At 46.2% G+C, this 21,296-nt stretch overlaps 1 protein-coding gene across 4 annotated transcripts in view; it reads left to right on the top strand.

Annotated features, from left to right (window-relative positions):
• The window catches only part of LOC112237328 (lipopolysaccharide-responsive and beige-like anchor protein), a 338,807-nt gene that overhangs the window by 146,973 nt on the left and 170,538 nt on the right, over positions 1 to 21,296 (top strand). For all 4 annotated transcript variants that reach the window (XM_042329672.1, XM_042329673.1, XM_042329670.1 and 1 more), the window contains exons 35-37: positions 6,688 to 6,752; positions 9,099 to 9,207; positions 20,950 to 21,116. In XM_042329672.1, coding sequence (XP_042185606.1) covers positions 6,688 to 6,752; positions 9,099 to 9,207; positions 20,950 to 21,116 — 341 coding nt within the window. The remainder of the gene's footprint in view (positions 1 to 6,687; positions 6,753 to 9,098; positions 9,208 to 20,949; positions 21,117 to 21,296) is intronic.

Below are 21,296 nucleotides of genomic sequence, written 5' to 3'. Positions count from 1 at the left end.
TCAGACTGTCTAAGCCTGATATTACCCCTCTCCTCTGAGCCGAGCCAGGAGAGTACCTTTCAAAGACTGTCTAAGCCTGATATTACCCCTCTCCTCCGAGCCAGGAGAGTACCTTTCAAAGACTGTCTAAGCCTGATATTACCCCTCTCTGACCAGCCAGGAGAGTACCTTTCAGACTGTCTAAGCCTGATATTACCCCTCTCCTCCGAGCCAGGAGAGTACCTTTCAAAGACTGTCTAAGCCTGATATTACCCCTCTCCTCCGAGCCAGGAGAGTACCTTTCAAAGACTGTCTAAGCCTGATATTACCCCTCTCCTCCGAGCCAGGAGAGTACCTTTCAAAGACTGTCTAAGCCTGATATTACCCCTCTCTACCAGACAGGAGAGTACCTTTCAGACTGTCTAAGCCTGATATTACCCCTCTCCTCCGAGCCAGGAGAGTACCTTTCAAAGACTGTCTAAGCCTGATATTACCCCTCTCTGACCAGACAGGAGAGTACCTTTCAGACTGTCTAAGCCTGATATTACCCCTCTCCTCCGAGCCAGGAGAGTACCTTTCAAAGACTGTCTAAGCCTGATATTACCCCTCTCCTCCGAGCCAGGAGAGTACCTTTCAAAGACTGTCTAAGCCTGATATTACCCCTCTCTGACCAGACAGGAGAGTACCTTTCAGACTGTCTAAGCCTGATATTACCCCTCTCCTCCGAGCCAGGAGAGTACCTTTCAAAGACTGTCTAAGCCTGATATTACCCCCCCTCTCTGACCAGACAGGAGAGTACCTTTCAGACTGTCTAAGCCTGATATTACCCCTCTCCTCCGAGCCAGGAGAGTACCTTTCAAAGACTGTCTAAGCCTGATATTACCCCCCTCCGAGCCAGGAGAGTACCTTTCAAAGACTGTCTAAGCCTCTGACCAGACAGGAGAGTACCTTTCAGACTGTCTAAGCCTGATATTACCCCTCTCCTCCGATCCAGGAGAGTACCTTTCAAAGACTGTCTAAGCCTGATATTACCCCTCTCTGACCAGACAGGAGAGTACCTTTCAAAGACTGTCTAAGCCTGATATTACCCCTCTCTGACCAGACAGGAGAGTACCTTTCAAAGAATGTCTAAGTCTGATATTACCCCTCTCTGACCAGACAGGAGAGTACCTTTCAAAGACTGTCTAAGCCTGATATTACCCCTCTCTGACCAGACAGGAGAGTACCTTTCAAAGAATGTCTAAGTCTGATATTACCCCTCTCTGACCAGACAGGAGAGTACCTTTCAAAGAATGTCTAAGCCTGATATTACCCCTCTCTGACCAGACAGGAGAGTACCTTTCAGACTGTCTAAGCCTGATATTACCCCTCTCCTCCGAGCCAGGAGAGTACCTTTCAAAGAATGTCTAAGCCTGATATTACCCCTCTCTAACGAGACTGGAGGGGGACACTGGTGTGTCGATAGGCTACAGACCCTGGGTTGCGCCCCGTGGCACACGGTTGGGGTTTATGGGGCTGGGGGGAGGAGAGAGGGAGGAAAAATAACACTTTGATTGCACTGATCTTGAACCTTGTGTGTGTGTTTGAGTACGCAGCAGGGTGTTTGCTCCGGCTGTGAAGAGTGATGGGGAAAGCATTCGGCCCCGGAGTTTCAGAGAATTCCTCCTCCACGTCTTTCACCTTCCCCCACGTCCCCTGGTCCCTAAACATCTCATACTACATGGCTACCCTCTTGAATCATTAAAAAGTCAGCAGAAAGGGATAGAAATGCAACCAGTGGACATCTGTGAATACTTGTTTGGTCTAGTCATTGATTGATTGATTGATTGATTGATTGATTGAAATGTTATTGGGAAAAAGATGTACTGGGTACAACCCAGGGATAACATGGTAAACCAAAATGAACTTGTTTCCAACGTGGCCCCCAATGGAATACACACAATATGGACAAAACACAAGAAAACAACAGTAATCCCTACAGTACAAAACAGCCCCATACAACACCATACAAGCATAGAATAAATCAATACAAAACCACACTACCTTGTTATGTATGTACCACCTGGTTTTATAACCCACTTTGTAATCCAAGGCAGATTACACCATCTGAAAATAACTTTTCAATGTCTGCCTTGATCACAAACAGAAGACTAAGTGAGAAAGTCAACCACAGACAGACATCTCCAGGGTCATTAAGAGTCGTAGTCCTCTAGCTCTCAGGTCAGAGAGTATTGCTCTTGCAGCCGTAGTGATGCCGTGCTCCGGGCATGCGGAGGGTTAAACTCCAAGTCCTGCCGCTCTCTATTTTCAGCCTAGAGGTTAAAGGTCGGGTCGGGAGAAGCCAAGTGCTCCAGGGAAGAAAGTCAATGTCTGCTGATCTGCCCATTGACTTGAGGAGAGGTGTCCATCTGTTAAACAGGTTAACTCTGGAAGGGTCAGATCACTGGAGCTCTGACAATGAACCATAATATCAGCTATTACACTGGATTAGTGCAGGTTTACTGTTGGATGGTGAGAACATAGTTTAGCATTGATAATATTTTGGGGTGATTTCAAACTCGTGTTTGCTTGTATTTTTTTATCCTAGAAATGACCCATGTGAGTGTCTTATTAGTCATTTCCACTATTCTCAATCACCACCCTTAAATACTAATCACTCCTCAACCCAGATCGTTATTTCATCCAGGCTTTTCTGCCAGATAAATATTAGTATTTTTTAGGTGTGAGTGTGATCACACAAACACGGAAGCAAGCCATTTTTTGAGAGAGATTTTCCTTAAACACAGATGGCATCTGAGAACTGGCATGTGGGGTTGTTGAGTGTTGAGGAAGTCCCATCCGCAATTAGACTTTGTCGACACTCGCTGTCACAAGTCCTTTTGATACGGCGACCAGATTAGGAAATGAACGAGTCAACTTCCTTATCCTGCAGCAACTGGTGACAGATGGAATGAGCTTTATCTGTTCACTCTGAAATTAATGCATCTTGTTTGCACAATGTCTTTGATCTCTCATCGTAGACAAAGCGTATCAATTAGGAATGTTTTTTAACTTTGCAAGTCAAGAGACATTTGGATACAAATGAGAATATTCTGTCATTTTACAAACATTTATGTTTCATTATTCTGAACGGCTTCTGTGTCACCGTCTTGTCTCCACGTAGTTAAAAGGGTTATAACCACCAACGTCACGTCATATCTACTAGTATCATCTACTATAAATGCATGTTTCTGTGGCTTTACTGACACGGTAATGTGTTCTTAAATGTGAAACCAATGGACAACAATGAATGAGTTCTGTTCCTCCGTCAGCCCTTAACAGTAGAGCACGGCATGTTATGTCTAGCAGTTCTCGTCGTGACTGTACGACACCACGTAATTCAGTTTCCTCCTGACCAAAGAGACACTGTAGTAATGTTTTGTTTGTATTTGTACAAGGCGTAGCTGTAACAACGAGACTACTCCGCGTCCCAAATAGCAGCCTATTCCCAAAATTGTGCACCGTAGGCCCCGGTTAAAAAGTATCAAGTAGTGCACTAAATAGGGAATAGTGTTCCATTTGGGACACAACTCTCCCGGACTTATTTTTGTTCTCATTCCGAAGCTGAAAGGGTACACACTTAGCGCTTACGACGATTCGTGCTCTCTTTGTCTCCTGTAGAGTCATATTCCCCAGCCCCTTTACCAAACAAACAAATACTTGTGATTATGACTGATGGGACTGAAACACACAAACGACTTGTTTATTTTTGGTGAGGAGAACCCAAGCTGGTTTTTGGGGGGGTTAACAGGGTTTGGTGTGGTGTTGTGCCCGGGCTTGATGTTTCAAAGAGGAGTTTGTGGGAAGTCTGTGTTTTGTCACTAGTTTTGGAGTTTAAACCTTCATTATGGATAATCAGTGGTAATGAGGAAGTGTGTGTGTGTGGGTAGGTGGGTGGGTGGGTGGGTGTGGGGACTCATGGCCATGGAGTCATCAGACATAAACCAAACATAGAAACTGGCTTATTGACTTCTGATTGAGAATGGCATTTGGTTTGAATGGAGCTTGGCTTTTGATCCTGACATTGGGGAAACACACACACGCTGGGTTATGGTCCAACATCAGGATCACATTGACTGGTGGTCGTACCGATGAGACAGGACCAGGGGTAGAACATCTTGTCAGGTCAGAGGTGAGAGGTCACAAATGGCTGCGTGTATCCTCTCATCAGGGTAAGGATGGGGTTATGGAATGGCCCTTATCACAGCCATAAAAGCCTGACCGCACTGACCAGGGCAGCCAAAGAAATCCATACCCCATCACAGAGCTGTCTGATAGATAGCCTCCCGTTTGTCACCATGAGGTGTGTGTGACCCCTCTGATTAGGGTCATAACCTTTTTTAATTCAACAATAATGTCATTTTCTGTCTCATAACGGGGACATTAGTGTTGTTTATATGACCTTGGCGTGCCTGTTCAGAATGCCTCGTGGGGATCTGTGGTAATGTGGGATGGTTAATCACAAGTGATTGAAAAAAATACTTTAAACTTCTGCTCCATGCCATTGTACTGTAAATAGATTTCATTTTCACACCAGCAGAACTTCCATCAAAAGACGCTGTGTGTCCATGATGAGCTCTGTTTTGGAATATATCAAACAAGATCCCTTCCGTCACTAGAACAGTTCAATAGTATCCAGAGGGCAGCAGTAAGGAAACTCCCCGCTCTCAGGAGACAACGTCCCCTTTCTCCTTCTTCCTTGTTGTTCCTGAGAGCAGAGCCAGACCTGTTTATGTCTGCACTTCCTGTGGTGTTTATTTCAGGCCCGGTAGGACAGCGTGGCGCAGCGCTGCATAGCATAACATAGAGTAGCATTGCGTGTCCCCCACTGCTTGCAGGGCAGGTCTGCCGAGGCTCATGGCTATCATCATTCAGCCTTTGAGGCCCACTGGCCTGGGTCATGTTCTTTAGGGCAGGCAACGGAAAACGTTTTCAAATGTTTTTCAACAGAAAATGAAAATGAGTGGCTCTTATTGGATAAGTCTAGCTTGTCCCTCCCCATTTGGTGCCCAAAACAGGGCTCACTGTCAAACTCACTGTTTCTACTCCCCTCACAGACACACTGACCTATTCCCTCTGTGCACACTTTATTATGACTGTGTAGTCAACGCCAATAGGGCCTAACGGGACACAAAACACTGCTGCATTCTGGTTAAATTACCCAAGTCTGTTATCCCACTAATCTACAGTTGGTTACAGGCTGGTTGAGGATGTACAGGCATTGGGACAGAATGGTTTCTGTTCTGCCTGGGTGTGATTGGTTCTGATGTCTTTCCATTTGTCATATTATCAAGGTGGAAAATCTGTGGTGCTGTTGAAAATCATAATGTGTGCACGTACACACACACACACACACACACACACACACGTCTGATTTGGTATTTGAAGCAAATGAGCTCTCTCTCCTCTAGCTCTGTCTGTCATCTATCTTCAGCCCCCAGGCCTCTGTATGTTTACCAAGGACGTCTACACACACCAACACCCAGCTTCCAGCTCCCTCTATCAGTTAAAGAGATGATGACAGCACAGTTAAATACACTGACCACTGTCCTGTCACACACACACACACACACCGTAACCCTCCCTCCACTTGTTAACACAGTTGGACCTTGTTTATTTTGGTTACAATGTATCTGTTCTCCGTTTTCACTATCAGTCAAATAGTGTTAGATATACAGTATATCACTGTGTGTAAAGGAAGATTTTGGGGGTCAGGGTTTGTTTACTGTCACAGGAAACAACTAGTGATTAGACATGAATTATTAAACAAAGACCATTACTGACCCACCATACCGACATGTCCTGACAATGTGGCTTGTTGAAGTTGTGGGTGGTTTTGTCAGGGCATTAGCTCTTTGAATGTTTTCTGTCCGTATCCCCAAGAAAGGGGAAGGAGAGAGCGAGAGCTAAACGTCCGACCCACATGCCCAGCTCCTTGTTGTTTTATTATTCTTCTGACGGTTGCGTTGAGAAGGTGTTGAAAGATTGAACCGAACATGAAAGACGACGACCGTCAAGTTTCCTTTCCTGACCAAATTGCCGATGTAAACTCACTCAGGGCCGCCTTGGCGTTTCAGCTGCGGTTTATTGAATTGTTTAGACTGACACCTTTGACCATAACACTGCTCAAAGGGAGGAAATGTGTGAGTTATATCATGATAAATGCCTTCATTTCCCTCCCTTCTCATTCCTCTCCTCCAGCGAGCTGACTGCCAGAAACAGCAGCTCTTCTATAGGGCTGCTATGTATACCAGCTGACTGCTCCTTGTTCAGGCTCACTCAACATAATATTATACAGGCATAATTGGTGCTGAGGGCAGAAGGGGCAAAATGAATTTCTCATTCTCTTTCTAACTGTTCCTTCATTTACCCCTCTGTCCATCCACACTGACTTATGTGTAAAGTCATGTGCATAGAGTAACAGTATGTGGTTTCTGTGTTGTTGCTCATGTCCCAGTATGTGGTTTCTGTGTTGTTTCTAATGTCCCCGTGTGCGGTTTCTGTGTTGTTGCTAATGTCCCAGTATGTGGTTTCTGTGTTGTTTCTAATGTCCCCGTGTGCGGTTTCTGTGTTGTTGCTAATGTCCCAGTATGTGGTTTCTGTGTTGTTTCTATTGTCCCTGTATGCGGTTTCTGTGTTGTTGCTAATATCCCAGTGTTTGTGTTTCAGGAGTGGCAGAACTCTATCCAGAAGAACGCCGGCTTGGCCTTCATCGAGCTGGTCAACGAGGGCAGGTACGTTTTCTGACACGCACGCGGACACACACCGTCCGACCCACTCCGACCATCACCACTTCATTATGTCCCACTCTGGCCGATCCATAGCGCGGCCCCTGGCCCTCGAGGCTCCAGGCCCTCACGGTCACCATTAGGGCCTCTATTGAAGAGAGAAATCCATACTGGAGTAAAGAGGATCTATGGAACTGAGGGGAGCCGTATAGAGTTCAAGGCTCTGTCAATACCTGCCTGTCCCGGAGGGAGGGACTGACGGAGGATGGGTGACAGGGGTGACTGCAATCCCTGACTCCTCATGACGCTTGGGAAATCTCCCATCTTCCTTGTCCCTCTCCATGTCCCTTCTGCTGTCCGTACTATCCAGGATCAGCATTCCCATATCACTCCTGGGACCAAACAACTACCATCAATTTGGAGTTAGAGGTCCTGGATTTACATTAACGATCCCCCGGGCTGGAGAATTACCGAACGCTAATCTAGGATAATGTTAATGCATCCACTGATGGACTTCCTCACACACACACACACACACATACACAAGCTCGCTCACACACACACACACACACACAAGTTCACACACACACAAGCACATACACAAGTAGTAAGAAGAGGAGGAGGCAAAGGAGGAGGAGAGAATCGAAGAGAGAGAAGGAGAGGAAGAAGAGGTGGAAGAGAAGCAGAAGGAGGGAAGGAGTAGGATAGAGGAGGAAGAAGAGGTGGAAGAGAAGCAGGAGGAGGGAAGGAGTAGGATAGGGAGAGGAAGAAGAGGTGGAAGAGAAGCAGGAGGAGGGAAGGAGGGAGGGAAGGAGGAGGGAAGGAGTAGGATAGAGGAGGAAGAAGAGGTGGAAGGATAGGGGAGAGGAAGAAGAGGTGGAAGAGAAGCAGGAGGAGGGAAGGAGTAGGATAGGAGAGGAAGAAGAGGTGGAAGAGAAGCAGGAGGAGGGAAGGAGTAGGATAGGAGAGGAAGAAGAGGTGGAAGAGAAGCAGGAGGAGGGAAGGAGTAGGATAGAGCAGGAAGAAAAGTGGAAGGATTAGAGGATGAGGAGGTTGTAATCCACTCCAGAGGGGCTGCTTTGTAATCTAGAACTGGGTCTCAGTGAAAGCCTGTTGATTTGCAATGGGGGGCTGTAACACTATACCCCATCAACTCCCTGTTTAGAGGTGTGTGTGTATGTGTGAGAGGTGTGTGTGTGAGCGGTTTGGGTGAAGTATGTGTGACTGTCCAAGTGTGCGCATGTACTATATTCGTGGGTGTGTGTGTATGTATTCTCGTGTGTGTCTGTACATGGTTTTATGTGTGTGTGCCTGCCTATGTGTGAAAGAGTGTAGAGTAAGGCGTCATAAAGAGAGTGTTGAGGTTATTGATGGCTGGGCCAGGGGCCGGGGGTTGGAGAGGCTACCGAGGCCCAGGCACCTCCGCTCCCCCGCTGCCCTGCTCTGAAACAGCAGGCTTGGGTTACAGGCCCCAGGCCCGGCCCCTAGCCTGTTATTGTTCCACTTTGCACAGGCCTGACCTCTGGGGCCAGTGAGTGGCCTCTCTGGCCCCTATACACGCACACACAGACGCGCACACACACACACACACATGAATGTTTTATTAGCTTAGATAAGAGGAAGGGCTACATATGTAGTAACAGGAGCAAAGGTTCCCCTTGTGTCAGATGCATATCATTATCAAATCAATTAGCGCATGTAAGGTCCCTGTTAAAAGGATTTTGTGTGTGTGTGTGTATGTGTCTTCTCCTAATCACATTTCCTGCTCATTTTGCATGCTTAATTTTCCTCTTTTTATGTATGTTAAAGGGGAGGTCTTCAATTTGATGTATGTTATAGGGTTATTAAAGTGGAGGTCATCAATTTTATGGATGTTATACGGTAAATGGGAGGTCTTCCATTTTATGGATGTTATACGGTAAAGGGGAGGTCTTCAATTTTATGGATGTTATACAGTTATTAAAGGGGAGGTCTTCCATTTAATGGATCTTATACAGTTATTAAAGGGGAGGTCTTCCATTTTATGGCTGTTGTACGGTTATTAAAGGGGAGGTCTTCCATTTTATGGATGTTGTACGGTTATTAAAGGGGAGGTCTTCCATTTTATGGATGTTGTACTTTTATTAAAGGGGAGGTCTTCCATGTTCAGGGACTGCAGCACTCATATTGTAGCACATTGTGAGAGCTTGTTTGTGCACTTTTTATGATGTATGAAAACCTGATTGAACAGGTTTCAACCTATCACCTATTAGTCAATGAATTAACTTTGTTTGACCACTTACTAAATAATAATATTTTTTGTATGTCTTCCACCAGTTTTATTGTCATTCCTCTGTCCTTCCTCTCTCTCAGGCTACTGAGCCACACCATGAAGGACCACCTGGTGCGGGTGGCCAATGAGGCTGAGTTCATCCTGAGCCGACAGAGAGCCGAGGACATCCACAAACACGCTGAGTTTGAGGTAAAATACAGTCTGGGCCAGGAAACTGGCTAACATGAAACTAGCACATTAAATCCAAAATGGAGTCTAGATTTAAGCTCGGGTGAATGATTGAGGAGAATAGACCAGACAGCTGGTAAACAAGAGAACATACTTGATCCAAAATGGCTCCTGACATAATATAGGAATTTGAAATTATCCAGGCTGGTGCAGGTAGCCAGCAAACAGGAAAATCCATTCAATCCAAAATGGAGTCCTGATTTTAGCTTGAGGGAGAATGACTTGAAGAGAGAAACTTAACAATGAACTGATAACTTCCAACCCCTTTCATGACCCTCGTATCTTGGAACAGAAACATAGTCCTCATTTATTTATCCTTTCCATGTCTTTTTGTGAGAGCAGCAGGAGTTATTTTAGTATATTCATAGCTTTAAGTGATCCCATTAAGCTGAGGTTGATAGGATAGGTTGATAGTTAAATATTTTCATGTGCTGTCTGGCCATATTGAACAAAAACAGCTCAGAATGTAACACCCAGCAAGGGGGTATAAAGTCCTCTATATACACACACACACACACACACACACACACACACACACACACACACACACACACACACACACACACACACACACATGACGGTCTGTCAAGTCATGACAGACCTGTCATAGCAACCTAGAGAACAAATGTTGTCTTTTCAAAGACAACCCCAACACGTATAATAACATCTCACACTGGAGTGGCCGGCTGTAGTTTACGTTTGGCACGGCATCCTAGCCAAACAGCCTCCGTGTTAATTTATCCCTGTACCTCCCGGCCTAGCGCCAACCTCCCAGCCTAGCGCCAACCTCCCGGCCTTGCGCCAACCTCCCGGCCTAGCGCCAACCTCCCGGCCTAGCGCCAACCTCCCGGCCTAGCGCCAACCTCCCGGCCTAGCGCCAACCTCCCGGCCTAGCGCCAACCTCCCGGCCTAGCACCAACCTCCCGGCCTAGCGCCAGCCTCCACCCTCCTCCTTCATCCCTCTCTCCTCTGTCTCCATCCTGATCTCTCTGAATCATTTCCTTCCCTGCTGAGAGCCTGTCTGTTATAGTCCCGCTGGGGGAGTATTTCCACAGTGACAGGAATATGGCATCCTCCCCTCCCTCTCCATCACTACCTTCATTCCCCCCTCCTTTCTCAAGACCCTGGCAGTACTTAAACCTGCAGACAGCCCACAGAACTGCTGGTCTGAAGGGCCGACTGTCTCAACCCCCCGTCCCTCCACCCTCACTCGCCCCCTTACCGTAGTTGTAAAATGTTATGCTTTCTTTAAGGTTCAAGGCAGGGTCTCTCCTACAGAATGAAAAAAAAGCCTTCATGACTGTTTAAAGCAAATTGTTGAGGGGGTGGAAAGGAAAGCATGTCGATGGTTTGCCTCAGGTTGGTTGGTTGCCTCGGTTCGTTTGAATGTTTGCTCCCATGTTCTTCTAGCTTGTCTCCCAAATAGCACCCTATTCCCTATTTAGTGCATTACTTTTGACCAGGGCCCATAGAGGGAATATGGTGTGATTTGGGATGCATACCCTAGTAGAGTCGGCATATCTATCGGACTGGCAACAGCAGTACACACTGTCCACCTCCTTTCCACCCACCGGCCTCACCCTGTCAATCATTTCCTCGGGAGGTGTGTTCTGACTCGACCAGTCGTCCAATCATCGTTATTGCGGGGCAGGCAGACCCGGGTGTTTATGTAGATTTCTGACGCTTGACACACACAGCCTATTTGGCGAGGCTAACACTCCACACACAGGGCGAGTGTGTGTGTGTGTGTGTGTGTGTGTGTGTGTGTGTGTCAGACAGCTGTGTGAACAACAGCAAGATAGAGGTGTGGAGAGGAGGAGGGGCCTGAGGCACAGCACAGACAGTTGGCAGTTCCATAAGAACACAGCACAGGGCTCACAAACTAGCCTCTACCTCACTCTGCCCTGAGGTTATGAACAGGAGTGGTGTCTGAGTCCGTGTCCCCATCACTCCCCATTTCCTCCCTCAAACTCACCATGATTAGGCCATGTTATGTTCTCTCAGCCGAGTGAGGGCCAGGATATGTCTGCACCGATGGAAACGTGTGCACACACACACACACACACACACACACACACCACGGGCTGTCCCCAGCTCTCCAATTCTATCTAATTGGCCCACATAGTGGTGGTGATGTTCCTGTCCGCATCACTAGTCCCTCTCATCCTATCATCTGTCTCCCTCTGGCACTGAGGAGTCCTACAGGAGGAAACATCCTTCGACTGGATCCTACTCTGATATACTGTAATGAAAGCAAAAGGAACACATTGTGTTGTTACATTGGACCTATTTTTCCCACATTGTCCTACAAGAAGAGGGCCTAGTTAGTGTCTCCGTTTTCTCTCCATCGTCTTCCAAGCAGGCCCAGTATAGTTGTGTTGTGTGTGTGTGTGTGTGTGTGTGTGTGTGTGTGTGTGTGTGTGTGTGTGTGTGTGTGTGTGTGTGTGTGTGTGTGTGTGTGTGTGTGTGTGTGTGTGTGTGTGGTAGTCTTTGACAGTACCGTTGAGTTACAGAATGAGGATGTGTCTGACGAGCCTCAAAGACAGCCAAGGACATCATTGTTTCCTGTTCCTGTATTATTTAGTAGCTACAGTCCCCGGTTGTCTCCAGTAAAACCACAGCGGTGGAGAAAGAATACGTTTTAACAGGCTGAAATCTCATTCTATTCTGTTCGGGAGATAGTATTTGTGTTCTTGTAAATGGGTGTGATTCCACTCATTAACCCCTAATAGATTTAGTATTGGGTACATATGTACGACAAGTGTTTTGTCCTGTTTTGTTTCTGATGTGAAAGCCATTGGATTGGGATTCTCTGTCCCAAGCACTGTGTGCAGGGACCTATTTCACTACGCAACCCACATATCGCACAAAGTGTTAGAACTCTTTGTTGTATTTGTGTCCAACCACACCATCCTTCCTCTCAGTCCAATCAACTGTAATCAGATACCCACTAACCACCGTAGCCAACTGTTAACTCTCTTTGTTAAAGACTGTTGTTTAGTATTCTCTCTCTGTTCTCTCCCCTCAGCCCCTACAGTATAGCCAATCAACTTTAATCAGATACCCACCATAGCTAGGGCCAAATCTATGTTTCACAATTGAATTCCCCACTTAAATGTAGCCGCTCCTCTGTGACCTCTGGAAGAAGTGAGGCCCTGATAAGTGCAACCACTGATATTGCCGTATTGATTTTCCTCCATTCTGGCTTGAGCCCTCCTCGAGCCATCGGTTTCATGGTTTCATTTTGCACCGCCACCATAAAAATAACAGCCTCAATGAAACATGCCCCAGGGGAAAACAGTTTTCCTCTCGGTCTTCAATTTTTTATTTATTTTTTAAATCCGTGTTTGTTCACCTGCTTCTCAGGTTTACTGTTGGAGGACAGAAATAGAAACATGTTGGGCTGTGGCCGAGTGCATAACGTCGGCGATTTGGCTGTGCCCTGACTGCCACACCCTTCACTGTTTTAAAGAATCTTCCAGCTGAAATGAATTGCACCTTTGGTGTTGTTTCCTGTTGACTATCACTTGGGGAACAGAGTAGTCCTTCTCCACCCTGGCAGGGGTCTGGGACGAGGTCCTTTGGCTCTCTACCACTACAGACACGGACCGTGAAGGAAACGGCAGCCACCAGGAAAGTGAATTATTCAATAGATAAAAACAAATTTATGTTTGCTCCCTGTCAGAGTTCATATCCACGGGAAGGGTGTGATAGAGGAGCCGTGTGATTTAGACACCCTTTGCTTTGGAGACTCGTAACATATGCTCTCTCTCTCTCTCCCTCTCCCCCCCATCCCTCTCTTTCTTTCTCTCTGTCTGTCTCTCTCCCCCTCATCCCTCTTTTTCTCTTTTTCTCTTTCTCTCTCTCTCTCTTTCTCTCTCTCTCTCTCTCTGAATTGAGTTATCTTTGGCCTGGAGAGTAAGTTATTATAGCGGGTTGAGGGTGACAGAGATGAAGATAACTGGAGGGGGAAATCCAATTACCTTTTAGTGTTCTCTATCTAATGGGATCCTCAACGTGGAAGAGATCTGCAGATCGCATGGCCACGGCCCTCCTACTACGATGAGAGAGTTTCTTACAGCATCCTTTCATTAAGGATGAAATGTGGTGGGTTGCGGGGCCACGAGAGCAGAGGAGGTCAGAGATACGGAAGACCCAGATCATTTATTTTATCTCACTCTTTCTTTTTTTTATACCCCACGGTGGGTTCTTTAAGAGTGAGGAAGACCCAGATCATTTATTTTATCTCACTCTTTCTTTTTTTTATACCCCACGGTGGGTTCTTTAAGAGTGAGGAAGACCCAGATCATTTATTTTATCTCACTCTTTCTTTTTTTATACCCCACGGTGGGTTCTTTAAGAGTGAGGAAGACCCAGATCATTTATTTTATCTCACTCTTTCTTTCTTTTATACCCCACGGTGGGTTCTTTAAGAGTGAGGAAGACCCAGATCATTTATTTTATCTCACTCTTTCTTTCTTTTATACCCCACGGTGGGTTCTTTAAGAGTGAGGAAGACCCAGGTATTTTCTTTTATCCGCCTCTCCTTCTTTCTCTCTCTGACTTTCTCCCCCCCCAATAACCAGTCGTTGATTCATCCCCCAGCCGCTGTAATATACGACTAATTGAATTGACTCTCTCTCTCTAGATGCTTTAAAAGCCAGGAGATCCAGCTAGCGATATCGCCGTAATTAGCGACTTAGCGTCATTGTCCCCCTCTGTCTGGCTTGTAAGGCGATCCCTCTCTTCTCCTCTCGCCTCAGAGTTAATGACATTAACATTGAGCTGATGCTCATTATATTCCATCACGACAGCGTTGTTAGCACAACGCCCCCACACAGTGCACTGAGCTTACTCTTCCTCACAGATCACAGCCATGGACAGGACACACACAAAGAATTGACTGCACTCTTAACATTTGAATCGCCATGGAACGGAGGGCGAAACAATTTACATTGTGAAGTGAAACAAAATGAACCTGACGGTTAAACATTTTCACTATTTATAACACAAAAAACAAAGCCAACAGCCTATGCTTCGGTGCTATAATGTAACCTGCTGTAAAGGAAAAAAGCTCCGTTCTGGTCAAGAACAAACACTGCCCTTTATAGGGTGCTTGGACCAAATGTGGTTATCTTCATAGGTCTATAAACCATCTGCTTCAGTGTGAGAGAATTCCACAACAAACTGTTTCAATGTCAGAGGATATAGGTTGTGACCCCAATCTCCCATACCGTCTAGAAGAGCCCCCTGCAGGTCAACACTCTGGCTGTAGCCCGACAGGCGTCAGGTGCCACCATCTGACACATTGTTTACAACGTATCAACACACAACACTTGTATTGATTTTAAGAAAGGCATTGATGTCTATGGTTAGGTACACATTGGTGCAACGACAGTGCTTAAATCACCCGTTTGGCGAAGTAGGCTGTGATTCAATGACAAATTAACAGGCACCGCATCGATTATATGCAACGCAGGACACGCTAGATAAACTAGTAATATCATCAACCATGTGTAGTTAACTTGTGATTATGTTAAGATTGATTGTTTGTTATAAGATAAGTTTAATGCTAGCTAGCACCTTACCTTGGCTTACTGCATTTGCGTAACAGGTAGTCAGCCTGCCACACAGTCTCCTCGTGGAGTGCAATGTAATCGGCCATAATCGGTGTCCAAAAATTCCGATTCCGATTGTTATGAAAACTTGAAATCGGACCTAATTAATCGCCCATTCCGATTAATCGGTCAACCTCTAATACTTACCCAGCAATATTCTATATCTCTGTCTACCTCTACCCTCAGCGAGAGAGAGAGTACTTACCCAGCAGTATTCTGTATCTGTCTACCTCTACCCTCAGAGAGTACTTACCCAGCAGTATTCTGTATCTGTCTACCTCTACCCTCAGAGAGTAATTACCCAGCAGTATTCCATATCTCTGTCTACCTCTACCCTCAGAGAGAGTACTTACTCAGCAGTATTCTATATCTCTGTCTACCTCTACCCTCAGAGAGAGAGTACTTACCCAGCAGTATTCTATATCTCTGTCTACCTCTACCCTCAGAGAGAGAGTACTTAGAATACTGCTGGGTAAGTACTCTCTCTCTGAGGGTAGAGGTAGACAGAGATATGGAATACTGCTGAGTAAGTACTCTCTCTGAGGGTAGAGGTAGACAGAGATATAGAATACTGCTGGGTAAGTACTCTCTCTCTGAGGGTAGAGGTAGACAGAGATATGGAATACTGCTGGGTAAGTACTCTCTCTCTGAGGGTAGAGGTAGACAAGAGAGATAGAATACTGCTGGGTATCTCTCTTGTCTAACTCTACCCTCAGAGAGAGTACTTACCCAGCAGTTTTCTATATCTCTGTCTACCTCTACCCTCAGAGAGAGAGAGAGAGAGATAGTACTTACCCAGCAGTATTCTGTATCTGTCTACCTCTACCCTCAGAGAGTACTTACCCAGCAGTATTCTATATCTCTTGTCTACCTCTACCCTCAGAGAGAGAACTTACCCAGCAGTATTCTATATCTCTGTCTACCTCTACCCTCAGAGAGAGAGAACTTACCCGGGAGAGGGGGAGAGAGAGAGTACTTACCCGGGAGAGGGGGAGAGAGACTAGTATCCCAGTGTCTGGCTCTTCTCTGTGTGTAATTAAGTCCCTAGGTGATGCCTCTTGCACCGCTCCTCACATCATTATCTTTGCCCAGCTGACCCAGAGCTGTGAATAGCACATATACGAGCACCTCCTCCCGACTCCCTAGTCCCCTTTACTACATGCAAACTGACACTTTAGTCTCTGGAGTAGGGCTCTTGCCTTGCCTACCATCTTTGTTATCCCATACAGGGACATCATTTTATTGATTTCATTTTACTGAGGAGTTGGAGAGGAATTCTTGGAAAGGATAATTATGTTGTATAGTATTGAATAAGGCTGTGTATTCTTCAAATTAAATATGTGGAATAAGCAGATTCTCAAGTGCAATTGAATGTATTTTTAAGGCAGACACAATCCTGATGTGGAGTTAAATGTGTTAAATGTACAGCACTAAAAGAAGAAAGGGTATGTCCTTGGTGTGTTCCTATTGTTATCTCTTCTGTTTGGAATCATTACTCTGCATCCAGACAACTAGCCGAGCGCTAGCCAGCGTTCCAGAAGAAGTGGATTATTTTTCATCTGCAGCGCCTCTGCCTTCATTTGACTATTTTTCACCCCGGAGAGGACAGTTAACAGGTGTGATTCGTCACGTGCTGGCGCGACCTTGGAGTGCTTCTGGAGTCAGAGTGGATGGAACCTTCAGCCCAGCTTAGACTAATGGTAGCTACTGATTGGAGCGGGGCTTGACACAGCTGCTGGTTTGAGCAGGGAGGGAAGGGGGGGGGGATGGGAGAGGGAACGAGGAAAGCGAGAGAGTGAAAGAGAGGAGAGGATGCCGCTGGGAGGAGAGATGAAGAGTCCTGCCAACTAGGCATTGTGACCAGTCCATTAAAAACCCACAGCAGCCACAGGCGAGGGACAGGAGAGAGGGATGAGAGAGATACTATGATAAGTGTTGCGCCTGCGTTAACCTTGATGGCCACTATCGGGACGATGCATGCCTCTGGGATCTGTTTGGCTGGATGAGATTATTTTTTCCTCAGCAGGAAAAATCAATACTCTGCGGCGCGGCGTTGACAGGGCATCATTTCAGAATTGAAGCGGCTGTCAGACGTCGACATTCGATGACTTTTGTTCGCCGTTGTACTTTTAAGCCTTCATTTTCTCCTTGGTCTTTCTACCCCCCACCCAACTCTTTGTCTGAGTTAACCTGATGGTGTTTTATGTGGCCGTTTTAAACTTGAGGGCAAGAGATCAAGTGCGAGGGGGAATCTTCTTCAGAAACCAATTGTTTCAGCATCTCTCTTTTGTCTAGTAACCCCTCCTCCCATCGATCTGTAAGGAATTCCTTATTCCTAGGAATATTTGCATTCCCTCTCAGAACACGACAAGGACACGCACCCTGGGCGGACAGTTTCCCCACTTTAAATGAGACCCTCTGGGGACGGCTTGTCGGCGGACGTGAGAAAATTGGAAGAGGAGAGCGAGACAACGAGGCGATAGCCGACCCCTCTGTGTGTCTCTAGCTGGCTTCTCTACTGCACCACACAATGTCAAGGCAGAGAGTACACATCAAGCATTGCTTTAATAAGATCCCACTGTTGTGTGTGTGTGTCGTCGCCCGTTTCTCCAGCAGAACCTTGAGCGCTTTGTGATGTCATGAAACGAGCGCCTTGAAGGCTGAGACAGTGTGGCACAGAAACATTTCAAGGTCCTTGGCTCTGTCACTCACTGTAAGTGATAAACACAGGCTTTATATCTGGTAATGAGGCCTGTATCCCCACTCACACCCTCATTATACTGGTGAACCCCTCAGGCCCTGATGGGAGAGCGTGACAACAACTACAGCATTTAGAGGGGGGTTGACAGCGTATTATTCTACACGCAGAAACCTATGCCATATGTTCTGGCCTTTTGAATTGCACTCATGCAGTTGAGTCAGTGGATTTGTATCTGTGAGATGTGCTGGAATGCCTGACCCTCGTGTGTGTGTGCGTGTGTGTGTGTGTATGATTTTTCATGTTGTCTTCTCATATTATTATCCTAGTGTAAATTAGCCAGTGGTTAGGCCTGTTTCCTTTCTAAATCACACAGACGTTTCTCTGGTTATTGACTTGAGCTTTGCGTGAATTGTCCGAGACACATCTCCATGTAATTTACTCGATTAATGCCAACCCATTATCAGTCTGTCTTCTCCGGGCACCTTTTCCACCAGAGTAGACGGCAGCGCCCGTCACCCTCCGACCCTGTCAGCCAGCTCATGTAATGTAAGGTGCTGCCCATGATTACACTGTCTCAAGTCATAAGGTCTTACGTCACGCCGTCCTCACACACACACACACACACACACACACACACAGCTTCCTCACCTGCTCGCTCGCTCTCCAAAAGCCTGTCTTGTGCCTTTTACCTCTGACTTCCTCGTTTGAATCTGACTACCAGGTAGACTAGACATTGATCCTGATGTTTGAATCTGACTACCAGGTAGACTAGACATTGATCCTGATGTTTGAATCTGGCTACCAGGTAGACTAGACATTGATCCTGATGTCTGAATCTGGCTACCAGGTAGACTAGACATTGATCCTGACGTCTGAATCTGGCTACCAGGTAGACTAGACATTGATCCTGATGTCTGAATCTGGCTACCAGGTAGACTAGACATTGATCCTGATGTTTGAATCTGGCTACCAGGCAGACTAGACATTGATCCTGATGTTTGAATCTGGCTACCGGGTAGACTAGACATTGATCCTGATGTTTGAATCTGGCTACCAGGTAGACTAGACATTTAATCCTGATGTTTGAATCTGGCTGATGTTTGAATCTGATGCTGAATCAGGTAGACTAGACATTGATCCTGATGTTTGAATCTGGCTACCAGGTAGACTAGACATTGATCCTGATGTCTGAATCTGGCTACCAGGTAGACTAGACATTGATCCTGATGTTTGAATCTGGCTACCAGGTAGACTAGACATTGATCCTGATGTCTGAATCTGGCTACCAGGTAGACTAGACATTGATCCTGATGATCCGTTTCTCTCAGTCAGTATCAGATTAGACCCTTCATGTGCCCTTTCCACTGAGGTAAAGGGGGCCTCTTCTGGTTTCTAATGGCACTAGGCCGTTCATGTTATTTTACTATTCCCCCCCGCTCACTTTGAAATTAGCGGGGGGGTGATGTGTTGCAAAGTGTTCCCTGACTCACTCAGTGCCCTTTGTTCTGTCAGCCTATTGGAAGAGTAGAGGATGGAGGTAGGTTAGTATGTAGTCATCTAGAGCTAGCAGGCTGAGTATGTAAGAACCAACAAGACCCTAGTAGTCTAATATCCTCTATGTATGATGATTTCAGAGCAGTGGAACGACCCCCAGACTCTACACTCTGACATGTCTTTTCCACATCGTTTTACCCCGAAATGGAGGCCTAGTATTAATGGGCCTGTTATGTGTTCAGCTGTTTGCTTGTTATTTCAGAGGGGAGTCGCTCAGTGAAACTACTTCCCCTCACCGCCAGGCCCGTTAGAAAAGCACACGTCACTATGGGGGACTAGGTGTTTGGGTCCGCGGTGAATGACCAGCGTGTTTACGATGATGTGTTTGAGCTGCAGCACTGCTGATTAGTGACACAGAAGTCACACGTGAAGACCGGCTGGAAAGAACGTTTCTGGTTCTGTCCCGTCGTAAAGTACAGACGCGCGGTCGTCTGTTCCAGGGGGATAACATACGTTTCACACATTCAGCACCGTTCCCTCTTCCTGTCCTCCCTTTACTGCTCTTCTTCCTTTCAACACACACACGCACGCACGCACGCACACACAAACACACCACACACACACACACACACACACGCACGCGCGATCACACACACGCGCGCGCACACATACACACGCACACATACACACACACACACGCGCACACACACACACGCGCACGCATACACACGCGCGCGCACGCACACACACGCGCGCACATGTTGGGCCATCATGCTTTAAGGTTAAGGACCACTCTAATGCCCCACAAAGAGACGTAGATTGATAATTAGGGCCCAATAGCCCCTCCAGAATAGCCTTCCAGAATGTGATCCAGACCTATAGATTTCCTGTCAGGTATGAAAAGTCACCGTTCCAATTGGAGAGGAGGACCAATCATTATCAAGCACTTTAGCGTGTTTACTGGTTGCTAAGGTAACTGGTGAGGCAGGTTGCATTTGTAGAGCTGGGGATGTATGTGTGTGTTCTCCACCAATGGGCTGCCTTTTAGGTTCATTTCATTTGAGCATTGGGAATTGCATTAAGAGTTGCTGGTATTGATGCTGTAACGTTTCAGTATCCAATGGATGCACTGAAATCACAGTAATATGGCCGGGACTTTTGCCTGAGGTACTGTACATGATAGTAGCGTGTATTCCTCATTTCTTTGTGGCTTGTATTTCTACACTACATGGCTAACGGCTGTTAGAAATATACAGTGTTCTCAAATGTTTCCAGTCGGTTATATATTACTTTATTTTACAGTTTAACTGTATATTTAACTGTACGTGGCTTTATATTTTACTCAGTTTATCAAATGGAACATTTCAAGTCTGGCTGTTTTTTCCCCTCGGTATAGGTGGTATTGTATATACCATCTACTCTGAGTTCAAAGGCCATTTCTGATAACACATTCAGACAGAGAAAAATGAACCTCTGTTTTGTGATTCGGAGCCCTGGAGGCATTAGTAACTATAATGTCCGCTGTTATTAATCAACGTGACATAAGGGCCAGAAAATGACCCCAGATTTTTATTTGGTTTTACTCAAGGTAGCATTTCTACACACACACAGCCACTAGAGCCTTATATTATGTCGTTTTACATGGTGTGTAGTAGCCTATACCATTTTCCCCAGAATACATGCTAGTTCCATACATACAAAATGAAGTTGCATACTATGTGTGCGCCAGTTTTCTGTTCAGAATACATACCTCCTGGATTTCTCTTTAAATGTACTATTAAGGAGGTTTTATTGAGCACTGCACATACAATTAATTTGTAATGACGCTTACGTCATTGTGTTTTTGACAGAGAAGTTGACCTGTTGTCACGTTTTGTCTTTGACCCCCAGTCCCACTGTGCCCAGTACTCGGCTGAGAAGCGTGATGAGGAGAAGATGTGCGACCACCTGATCCGAGCGGCAAAGTACCGCGACCACGTGACAGCCACCCAGCTCATCCAGAAGATCGTCAACATCCTGACGGACAAACACGGTGCCTGGGGAAGCTCTGCCTTCAGGTAAAGGTCTACGTAGTTCTATAGTCTACAATCTAGAGCAGGGGTTCTCCAACTCTGGTCCTGGAGCTCTATTGGTGGTGCGGGCTTCCGTTCCCGCCCAGCACTAACACACCTCGTTCAACTAATCACATGATCCGTTTTTGGTCTTCAGTCTAGTTACACCTTCATCAGGTTCCACTC

This window comes from Oncorhynchus tshawytscha, linkage group LG11, assembly GCF_018296145.1.
Source record: "Oncorhynchus tshawytscha isolate Ot180627B linkage group LG11, Otsh_v2.0, whole genome shotgun sequence".
NCBI lineage: Eukaryota > Metazoa > Chordata > Actinopteri > Salmoniformes > Salmonidae > Oncorhynchus > Oncorhynchus tshawytscha.
Note: the sequence above shows the minus strand (reverse complement) of the source record. Positions and strands in the feature narration are given on the sequence as shown.